The 11,987-nt window shown below is 39.6% G+C and overlaps 1 protein-coding gene across 3 annotated transcripts; it reads right to left on the reverse strand.

Annotated features, from left to right (window-relative positions):
• Nucleotides 1-3,901: 3,901 nt before the first annotated feature.
• On the reverse strand, nt 3,902-11,972 carry LOC117298508 (dimethylaniline monooxygenase [N-oxide-forming] 5-like). Of its 3 annotated transcripts, none has more exons than XM_033781796.1 (9): nt 11,710-11,972; nt 10,510-10,679; nt 9,577-9,738; nt 9,101-9,227; nt 7,881-8,051; nt 6,435-6,693; nt 5,520-5,705; nt 4,997-5,130; nt 3,902-4,425 (listed from the first exon to the last, which is right to left on the reverse strand). In XM_033781796.1, the coding sequence occupies exons 1-9, from the start codon at nt 11,886-11,888 to the stop codon at nt 4,242-4,244; spliced, it is 1,572 nt and encodes a 523-aa protein (XP_033637687.1). In that variant the 5' UTR covers nt 11,889-11,972; the 3' UTR covers nt 3,902-4,241. The 3 variants fall into 3 exon arrangements, with proteins under 3 accessions (XP_033637687.1, XP_033637689.1, XP_033637688.1); XM_033781798.1 differs by having other exon boundaries at nt 10,510-10,632; nt 11,710-11,787; XM_033781797.1 differs by lacking the exon at nt 5,520-5,705.
• Nucleotides 11,973-11,987: the final 15 nt, after the last annotated feature.

Consider the following 11,987-nt stretch of genomic DNA (forward strand, 5'->3'; position numbering starts at 1 on the left):
GAGAATAGTAGACATGTTTCAAGCAGTCCATGTAGTGACTCAAAAATGAAAAATGAGGACAATGCTGCAGTAATGAACAATATCACTCCTCAACAGCGACTCTCTGTTGAAAGAGTGAACAGTGACGAGGCTACGACGACCAAGACTACATGTAGATGTGTTTCAATCAGTCCAAGCAGCGACACAAACATTGACAAGGAGGTAGAAGCTTTCTTATTACACAACATCACTACTCGCCAACAACTTTCTTCTGAAAAGCCAAGTAACATTAAAGCAGAGAATGAGGAATATGTTTCAAAAACAAACGATATTGTTTTTGATCAAATGCCGCCTTCTGAAAGCCTTCCACATATTGATGGATCTTCCGGGGGTCATAGTAACTTCCAGATTTACCACGATCAAGACGAGAGAAATACTTTCAACATGAAAGAAACCATCTTAAAAAATACCCAAGCAACAGAACGTGTGACTGAGTACGAACTGCTAGACCGAGATGATAGCACAGTCTTACAGTCAAAGAACCATGATACGCACATCGGTCAAGCGATCTCTGAAGACCCGATTGAAGAAGATACAGAGGTCACTTCAGTTGATGACCTGCTGACTGACCTCAGCTTAAATGATGACCTTTCCATAGAGGTTCAAATACATTCCCCTCCTCCCACTGGAGAGCTTGATGACGTCAGCAGTTTGAACGATTCGGATGTCCCACTTTTAACCAGCTCCCCACACCAACGCAGACATCTTAGAAAGATTAGGAGAGCCATTAAGAAAGTTGGGGTACCAGACCAAACTCCTCCCATTCTCCAGAATAGTAGGGAGGATGATGATGATGGGAATGATGGAGGTGAAGACATTGAGGATGACCTCATCCATCATCTCAGAAATACATCTTTCCTCTTGGCGTGTAATCCAGACCGCTGTATGAGCAAAGATCCAACCATTAGTGATGTTCAAATCAACGAAGACGTGGATGAGAGAAAGACGCAGGATGAAGAGGAAGAAAGAACATCAAACAAGCCGATGGAGGACCTCCATTCACAGTCTGAGATTAAGCTGACGGATAACCCCACATCACAGTCTGAGATTCAACCCGATGGAGTGAATATCTTCAAAGTTTCAGTACAACCCGAGAGTGAACATCGTAGCAGTGTCTGCCAGGCGACGACATCTGACGGAAAGCAGGAGGCTGGGAGTAAAGTAAAACCATCTCTGCTTGAACCAGAAAGAAGAACTAGCGGCCAGCAAAAGTCTTGTCTGAGGTTCAGTTTGTTTAGAAAGAGTAAGAAGTGTTCACAGTCCAAGAACGTCCCTCCAGGACAAAGTAAAGGAAAGCAGCAACAATCTTCAGATATCGATGCTGTTCCACGAGATGAGACACACACTGCCTGCAAGGTTGAAGAGGAAGATGCGGTTGCCATGGTAACAAAGGAATGCACAAATGAAGAAGTGGATGTATCTACCGACAGCAATCCAACACCGCCGAGTTCCCATAAACGGAAATTCAGATTAAAATATCTGATGAAGTCAAAGAAACATAAAGAATCATTAAAGACATGACAGAAAAAACTGTGGATAGTGAATTTGGGTAAATTATCTTGAGTTGGTCGAACAGAAGATGTTACATTTTGCTGCATCTCCTAAAAGGGATGTTTACATTGTACAAAAGGTTGCACAAATGTTTGCGCCTCAGGTATATACTGTGAACAATTGCTCCCTTGAGTAATTTACCAGGACCCCTCCTCACTCTATGACAAAATCCATCACATTTGGTAACTCAGACAACCAAACTGGAGTACTCTTATAGTGGTATCCCTGATCCTATGTGAAGCATAATCAGCTTACTAGTGGAACCTTTGTTTCAACAAAATCTAACCAAACATGCAGTTGGATTTTGATGGGCTTTGGGTGGTTAGGGTTAAGCCCATCGCCCAATTTCATAAAGCCTGTAAACACAAAAATTTGCTTAGCATGAAATTTCTTCCTTGATAAAAACAGGATTACCAACCAAATTTCCATTTGTTGCATATTGCTTGATACTGGCAATTAGCTGTTGTTTGCTTATCCTGAAAATCATGCAGAAATTTGATTGGTAGTCCTGTTTTTATCAAGGAAGAAATTTCATGCTAAGCAAATTTTTGTGCTTACATGCTTTAGGAAATTGGGTCTAGTTCATACTTCACATGAACTGCAAAAGCAAAAGGAATCTCCCTGCGTCACAACTGGAAAGCAGCCCAGACATGACTGCTTGCGCCCGTGTAATTCCCTTTGCATTCGCTTTGGTGTGAAGAATCAACCAGTAGGCTTTGAAAGTTTACATGGTGGGAATACAATTGGGTGAGATTTGCAGTATGCTCAGATCGTCTTCAGAAGAATTTGCTTGAAGACGATCAGAGCATACTGACAGAAATGTTGAGTTGTCAACCACTGAGTTTTTTTTCGAACCAACCTTACTCAAAAGGGAGATTTTCACGTGGTGTTACTGCAAACCTCACCCAAGTAAGAACCAGGCTTTTATCTGAAGGAAAAAAGTCAAAACTAATTTTGTTAAGAAATAATCACTTATATATAAATTTATTAACAAAACATGATTACAAAGTAGAAATCTGAATATAAATGGCATGCAACACGAATTATACAAACACTTTTAAACAGTGACGTTAAAATTATTATATTATTGCATACATATTTCTTTTCTTTGGCATTTTCAGTAAATTAACAGTAAAAATTTCATCTAATTTTTGTGAATATCTTGTAAATTGAATTATCCTGTTAAATTTACTAATTCAAATACAGATGACTTTAGTTATAACAAGATTGCTTAGTAGATGTTAAATTTGCATCGGGGATAAAGAATATTAATTTTGGTTTTTACCCATACACCGATGTGTGTTAGCACTGTATACTCAGTACTTTCCCGAGTCCTGTGAAAAAATATCACAGGCATGTTACTCGGGTGGGATTCGAACCCACGACCCTTGCAATTCTAGAGCAGTGTCTTACCAACTAGACTACCGAGGTTGCCCGGCAGCTAGAGGCAGTTCGAATCCTATGTTTTGGCAGCGGGTACCGCAACGATATAATAGATGTTAAATTTGCATCGGGGATAAAGAATATTAATTTTGGTTTTTACCCATACACCGATGTGTGTTAGCACTGTATACTCAGTACTTTCCCGAGTCCTGTGAAAAAATATCACAGGCATGTTACTCGGGTGGGATTCGAACCCACGACCCTTGCAATTCTAGAGCAGTGTCTTACCAACTAGACTACCGAGGTTGCCCTAGACTACCGAGGTTGCTTAGACTGCAAAACTTGGTGATGGACTCATATCATGCAGCTAGCATAGTCCCTCTTCGTTGTCAACCTTTGAGAAATACTCTGCTAGGGTCGAAACGTGATACCATCATTGGTTTTTGCGTAAAATAATAAGAAATCTATATTCACCCTGTTTTGGCAATTAAAATTTACAAAAATATTTGCTTTTCAATTTCTTGTACTTTATATAGTCTAAAGTTGTAAAATATAATTTTTTTTTATCAGAAATATCTGTGGTAAAAAGGAATTATTTGCTTTCTTGGTTTGGATTATACAGAAAATATTTCTCACAAACAATTTGGATATTGTTCTATTTTGTAAAAACACCGATAGACCAATCCACTGAGCATCACACATGGTTTATACATTAAAGACAAGTTCATACATTCCCTATGAATGCCTGTTTTCGCTGAGAATGTCAAGGCAATTTGTGACGCCAAAATTTGCATCACGTTTGCAGGAAGCACGAACATGGCTTACAGGGTTTTGATACCTTTTGTAGATCAAGTTTTTAGGACATGACATGACATGAATCCCAACTCACTGTGAATGAAGATGTATGTTACATTATTATTTACTTGTATAAGTTTCAGCTTCATTAGTCGTTAACTTTTTGAGGAGAAAAAAAAAAGGTGAAAATCACAGAGCAATGTTTTAAGGAAGTTCGCATAAATCGTTTTTTTGTGAAAATTGTTTTACTCATTTTTAAAAAACTACAGCACCTTAACAAGTAATAGTTTATAACAGAAGCTACATGTAGCTACCATCTTATCTTTAAACCCTTTAAATCTGTTGACGTTTGTGTTTTGTGACATACAAATAGTACCCAAAGCCTTTAACAGTTTGATTAAAATATATTATGTCTCCTAAACTAAACTGGTGTCAAATTTATTTGAGTGTGTCTTTTTCTGAATTATATCACTTTAAAGTCTGAGAATGAGATAAAGAAAACAAGCAACAATGCACAGAAAAAGACCTAAAATAGTCAGAGCCCCGTAATGCATTAAACCTGTTACAGGAACGCTCCTTACAACGTCTGGTGCCTTGTCCCATTTACCGGGTCCATTCAATCGCCACTGTGCTGCTCCACAACTGCCGACGAGTAATCTGTAAGGAAGATTACATCATTGGTAAAATGTGATCAACTTGACAAACCCATGCACTACACTTTTTAGCCTGCACTGATACAACAATTTATGGCTTTTGTTATGTAGAGACCTTGGACAGATTATGTAACCATTTGAACAGCAACTACTACCTTCACCCCATTTTCCAATAGCCAAACGTTAGTACCCCCCCCCTCCCAGCAGTACAGCCAGTCTGGATGAAGATGCCTTCCTTCCAAGCCAGCCACAGTGTAGATGACATTGGCGGGAAAGATATTAAACGATTGATTCACCAAAACTGATTGATTCACCAAAACTGGTTAAGTCATCTTTGCTTACTGAAACTTCCCCTTGATGAGCCCTCAAACCCAACATCATGCCGGCTGTTACATAATCTTTCTCTCTTTTTACGAACTGGTAGAATTCTTTATAATGGGAATTTTTAGCACAGCACTAGTAGGACCACAAGGTTGTGTGATAGCACCGATATTTGTCTGACAGCGGAGTATTTTTTAGTAAGAGTGACGTCATTAGTTTGCAGTGCTATTCACATAACAATAAGGTTTGATTACCTCCACATGAGCCTTGGGTGTTTCCACAGTTGAGGTTTGGCCCCAAACATTTCAGCGATGTCATCGTTGTAGGTGATTGGATCTCGCTGGATTGTGTGACGGGCTGACGCAGTGTAGCGTTTACGAACCTCTTCCTGTGTCATTTACAAAAATGGAGAACTTTGTGAATGATTTATCGGCTGTCTGACCATTCAGTGTTATGTTATCCACAATGTTTTGAAAGATAGCTAAACTATGCCAGAATCCAGCCTTAGCCGAACTTTATGGCTCTGCATACACTGGGGATAGGCTGCAGAGAACATCGTAAGCAACGAAACGGCACTTACGGAAGCAGGGAATTCCGCATTTACGTAAAATGTTTTTCATGGGTTAGCAGGGAATATTTGCTTTTGTGCGTGTGTACCCTTGGTTACTAAAGCATTCTTTGCTCACACAGCACGCGCAGAAGTGTGGCGCTTGCACAGTGCATAATTCTCAGCTTATAAGCAGTTCAAAGAAATCAGCATTTAGAGCATATATTTACCCTTTCTGTTTCCATGCCTGCCGTCATGACCTTTTGACTGGGTAGCTTGACCTGACCTCTGCAGATTTCAGCAAACCATCGAGCTTGTGTCTCAGACATACTGAGGATTCCGCCTGATGCTGGTTGAACAAAGCCTATGAAGGCCAAGGAGGGACCAATGGCGGGACTGAAGACATTCCTGAAAAGCTATCAACAAAATAAAAGGAAGTTAACGCAGCTCAATGTGCCATTCTTAGCGAACTGGGTTATTTTATGCGAATTAAACATTTGGGACCTTTGGCTTCATGTTGCATTTGGACAAAGGACAAAGCAATAATGGTTTACAAGTGTCTTGCTTAACAACTTACTGAACTGCTTTCCTAAACTTGTTCATACTAAAAGGCAGGATTATATTTAAGAGGAGAAATATTTTGAGGGGGAATTTAATTATCAAAATGAAACCATCACTTAACCAATCAAAGAAACCGAAGCTTGAGTCCAGTGCGCTTGACCACTAAGCCATGACATGCCACTTCAAAATAGTGGCTTCTAATACTATAGCCCTCATAGTTGTCAATGTAGAGCTACCTTTTTTAAGTATGAATTTTCTTTTTACGTAGCACCATGTTATGGTTTGCAAGGTGCTGTTGTACAATATGCAGCCTATCAAACCAGGAACACCGGGGCATACTCGTCTTTTCAATAAGTGCACTGAGTTCTTTTGCGTGCATTACACAACACACAAGACCAACAGCTTTACGTCCCATCCGAAGGTTGCAGCAATAATATTTAAGTGTCTTGCTAAGGACACAAGTGTCACGACCGGGACTCAAACCTACACTCTGCTGATCAAAAACACCAGAGCTTGAGTCAGGTGTTATCCTCTCGGATACTGTGGATATTTTCCCAAAAAATATTCAAGTACTGTATAGTTACCTTAATCACATTTGTTGATTCATCGAGCACTTTAGCTCTCACGTTATCCGCAAGATAAGGCATGCTGATATGGTACCCAGTGCATAGGATGATATGATCAATCTCAGCTGACGTGCCGTCGGAAAAAGACACCATCTTCTCCTCCACCTTGGAGATGTTTGGTTTGACCTTGATATGACCTCTCTGGATGTGATGGATGAGAGTTGGGCTAACGGTTGGTTGGGTCTGAAGAGCTCGCATCTTCGGATTCAAATTGTATCTGGCGAAGAAAAGTCAAATAATTTTACCTTTTATAGACGATGTTTACAAAAGAGCCACCCGCTTGGACTTCCAGCAGGCACGAATTTGTACGCAGCTCAATAGAAGAACACGTTCAATCTTATATTTTATGCAGATTGCACTGTCTAATTTGTATCAACTTTGGATATCGTGACTCCTTTCATCTCATCCCAGTTTAGGTTACCAATGAATATGACTCTCCCAGGGTCACTACACTTTGGAGAAATGGCTTAATTAGTCATTAAAGGATTGATTAATTGGTACTCTATCTCTTTATAACAAATGGCATAATGGCACACCATCCTTCAAATGACACAGTTCAAAATCAGTCAAGCAAATTGTATTATAACCTTCAAATTTCATTAAAGAATCAATCAACTCAAGTCCGTCAAACACACATCTGGCAAAGTAATATAATGGGGTACTTTACTGATCCAGCGGTCACATGGGACTGCTATCATGACTTCATGCAGCTGTGGCACGTCTGATTATATCAAAATTATAATCAGCAATACATGTACATGTGATGGGATCAAGGTAAATAAATAGTTTGTCGGAAATACTTTTATGGAGAAACAATCCAAAACAGGACAATAGGGTTGAAATTTTCAAAAATATTTTTTGGTAAATTTAAATGATTTAATATATTTTATTTTATGTTGGCAACTTCCTTCCTGATAAATAATATCACAAAGGGGTTAAAAAAGCGTTGAAAGTAAATGTGCCTACAATGTATTTGAACATGTATGTTCAAAACAACTTGACTTTACTAAAAACCTTTTTTTCTCAGTTTTATTCTCTCTCAGCTCTTGGTGATTAGACTTTCTCAACTTTTAACCAAAGGTGGTACCAACATGGGGTCTTAATATCATCAAACATATTTTAAAAAGCATTTTATACAAAAATTACCCTAGATTGACAAATGATTGTTTGCTTGATTGCATCACATCCTTGTCAAGCTTCTCAATTGGAAGAAGATTAACTATTTTTTTATGAGTGAATGTGAACTAAAATTATTGGGAGAAAAGTCTGGAAAATTGTTCTTAATTAAAAGTATAAGCGGGTTGATTTAATTTAGTTGTAATTAAGTGAGTAATTAAAGATATAAAGACACTATTTGTGTAAGCCTCTGAGCTACCTAAAACAAATTAAAATCAAAGGACGTACCTTTCGGGTTTTCCAAATGACAATGAGATCAACTTTTCAAATATAACTGTTGTGATTTGCCATGGCAACCAGAGGAATGACCGGCAAGCATAGAGGTCGGCCGGTTCTCCAAAGACGTAGTTCGATGTGACCCAAGCGCCTGAACGTGTACTGATGTAAACATCCTTGGATCTGTGTAAACCAAGAAATAACAATTGAATCTATTGTTGTGAAATTACTTGATTGTTTTTCAATGTAGATTTAAGGAAAACCAAAGAGCCATAGAGAAAACCCTTTTGGCATAGGAGAGACCAAATGAGTCTAGTCGGGATTCCAATCACGGCAACAGTGGTAAAAGGCAAGCCTTTAATGCACAAGCCCCCATGCCACCCTGCATTCTGTGAAGCAATCTGCAGCCAATCGTACCAAAAATACCAGGGTGAGGCCGACGCGTCTATTACAACAAGTGTACTGGGGTGGATTTCACAAATAGTTAGGACTAGTCTTATCTCGAGTTAGGACAAGTTACTAGTACTAACTTAGGACTAGCTATACGTTTTTGATATCTCTCAGGACTAGTCCTAACTCTTTGTGAAATCAACCCTTGGTGTCATAGAGAAATCTGTCCCTAGAGAAATCTGTCCCCCATTAGGGAAGTTAACATGTGCTGAAGGAGGATAAATCAAAAGAGAGCGTTATCAGAAGAAGTTTGTACACAGGTCCCAGAAAGGAGGGACAGAATCTCTAGGGGGACACCGGAACTGGGTACTCATAGAGTTAGAAAACACACACATATTATTTCAGGCACTGACAAACTTTTCCCAGGACATCATTCAAATAGCCGCTGGCATTGTGATTCCTGACTGTCAACATCTACATCTACATCTATGATAATCCTCGTCAAAGGAAATTCAGTTCAGCAACTTGACGAGGGGAGAGGACAGTGAAGAAGTTTCAGTTTTAGATGTGGGGAGGGAAAACCCCAGAGGATTATTCCAGGAAAAAAACAATCCACAAAGTCCCCCAGGTGGGATTCGAAACAGGGTCCCAGAGGTAAGAGGCAAGGAAAGAGACGACTACGTTAACCACTTTTGAGCAAACTTTTGAGCAAACTCTTGGAATTAGGTGCATTGTGGTCTAGCTGGTATCCAAATTTGATTCATATCTATCCCACAATGCACCTCATTCAACAGTCTGCGCTTGCGCATTGGTATTTGCGATAAGGTCTATAATGTTCCTACCTGCCAGTTGCCACTAAATCGACTGCAACATCCACTGCGCTGTTACCAATTCCAACCACTAAGACGCGTTTCCCAATAATACCATTGGTTATGGCATCTTTGTATGAAACACTATGAATGATGTTGCCTTTAAAAAAAAAAAAGGGATACAAAATCATAAATTATACAAACATTGGATGCATATGAGTACACTGTCAAACAAGAAAATATCGCAAGGTGATTATACCATTTCAAAGGGGTGAAGCCAAGTACAATGAAAATATGATTATATCCGGCAAAAATGCATGAACCAAATGCATTAAGTATTATGTTAATTCACACATAAATCCTTCTCACTTGAATTTTTTCACAATAAACACATACTAATCAGGGAAACTCGATCAACTCACACTCTGATATGAATATTGTCTGTGACTATTTTGTCAGCTGTACTTATCTTGTATTGATAACTGTAATATCCATAGTTTTACTCAAACCTTTGAATGATTCTTGACCAGGAAATTTCGCCACGTTGGGAGTTGCATGGTGACCAGATGCTATGGCAACAAACCTCGCAGTGAATGTTTCTTGTTCTCCCATCATTTCGGCTCCGTGTTTATCTTCTTCAACTCTGGCAGCAGTTATCGTCCACTCCTCACCTAAAATAATAATAAGTTCTTAAACATAGCGCATTTAACAATAAACATATCAAGGCGCTTTTTTCAATAGGGCCCCCTGGTCATTGGGCCAATAACATAATATTTCTCAGCTCCCTGGAGAGTATACAGCACCAGGCTTCTGTGGCACTCCAAATGCCTTTACATACAAAATATCAACCTCTTCCCTCGCAGGTACCTATTTATACCCCTGGGTGAAGCGTAATAAAACATCTTGCTCATGGCCACAAGTGTCAGTACCAGGATTCGAACCCACACTTCAGTGACTTGACCACCAGAACTTGAAATCGATGCTCTAACCCACTCTTTCAAAAGTTGATTTCTTAATTCAAAATATGTCGTTTTTAAAAGGACACAATAATACCTCTAAGCCCTTGTAGTATCCCATTTATACACCTGGGTTAAGATAGCAGTGTCTTGAAGTGTCTTGACCACTCAGCCAGGACACAACTAGTCTTGGTTACAAGACCATTGGTGTTGCGCGGTCACACACAACCAACGTGACGATCTACGCACGGCAAAAACTGTACACGGATTGTAACGAGCGAACGCTGACGGGCGCTCTTTTTATTATAGCTCTGTGGATCTCACCATGATCTCACCAAGCACAAAGACATATAATAAAAAGAGCGCCCGCCAGCGTTCGTGCGATGTGTACAGTTTTTGCCGTGCGTAGATCGGAACGTTGGTAGTGTGTATCCACACCAATGGTCTTGGAACCAAGACTAGGACACACCAGCAAGCACTTCTTACCACTTTTGCTTAGCAGTATCACCCTCATTTGGAACTTGATGATTTTGTCGAGACCAAAGTGTGTTGTGTAATCGTTGACGTACTTTGCCATTTGAGAATGATGTGGGAAGTCGGGTACATCATCTGGGAAGGGATAGTCCGAGAAACAATAGTTGTATTTGGAAACATTGCTGAAGAAAAAAACAAAAACAGCGGGGAAAAAAATGAAACAAAAGGTCATTGTTAGTTGAAGGGGTATTCTATGTCTATCTCCATCAACCAGGCAAGAATCGCAATGAGGTATTCAAGACCTAATATCGTGATTACTGCCTGGTTGGATTTTGCCGAAAGGCACGAGGGGAGGAAAAGAGGGCGTGGCATACATACAATAATAATAACTGATTACTGCCTGGTTGATTCTGCCGAAAGGCTGAAAGGCACGTGGGAAGGAAAAGGGGGCGTGGCATACATACAATGCCCCTTTTACCGTCCCATTTTCCAGCCAGTCAGCAAAATCAACCAGGCGATTGGTGATAAAGGTCCATGGATCATACTCCGAGAACAATGAGGTTCGTTCCACTATCTTTTGGTTCATGGAGACGATAGCGGAACGAACCTCATAGTTCTAGGAGTAGAGATCACAAGCCTGTGGGTACAATAAGTAAAAAGTTGAATAATTGTACAACAATTAACATTACACAAACAAATTATTTATATCTAATTAGTAAGTATTGCATGATAAGTGACTGAGCTGCTAATTTTGTTTTAATAATTTATTAATTTTAGATAACAATTCAAAAAATCAAAGGAAAAGTTTCCGTATGGCGCCGCCACTTTTTCGTTCAATTATAGTATCTAATTTACCTCAATGAGATATCCCTTTTTGTAAAAATGAGTGAAAAGGTGGTGGCGCCATACGGAAAGTTATCCAAATCAATGAATAGACACCCCCCAAAAAGTAAAAAAGTAAAACATATTATTGTCAATGTCAGATGTCAGTCAGTCAACTCAATGTCATGTGATAATTATTATTTAAAATAAATGTTATGTTTTAATTTTATTTTTATGCTTTTGTTAGTTGTAATACAACAACAAAATATTGCCGGTAGACAAAGAACCTCTTACCGAAGTTCTAGTAGAAAAACCATTCATCATGTTCGTCCAACATGGTCCAACCCGCCAAGGAAAATAAGGTGTGAACTGAATGCACGAAGTACTCACATGTGCGTGAATCTCATCACACCGTACCCCCGTTCCCTGAACGCCCAGAGCCCACCGACCCGGTCACTCTGCTCCAAGACAATCACACTCAACCCGGCATCCTGAAGACACTTCGCTGTAGCAAGACCTGAAATTCCTGCTCCAATAACACATACATCTGCTTGATGTTTCACATCCATTTCACTTCGCGGTGTTCACATAGCAAAATGTGGTTAAAATGAGCGAACCTTCTGCGACTCGCATTTCGATGTTATCATCATCGTTGATAATGATCATGT

Source organism: Asterias rubens, chromosome 13, assembly GCF_902459465.1.
Source record: "Asterias rubens chromosome 13, eAstRub1.3, whole genome shotgun sequence".
NCBI classification, from domain to species: Eukaryota; Metazoa; Echinodermata; class Asteroidea; order Forcipulatida; family Asteriidae; genus Asterias; species Asterias rubens.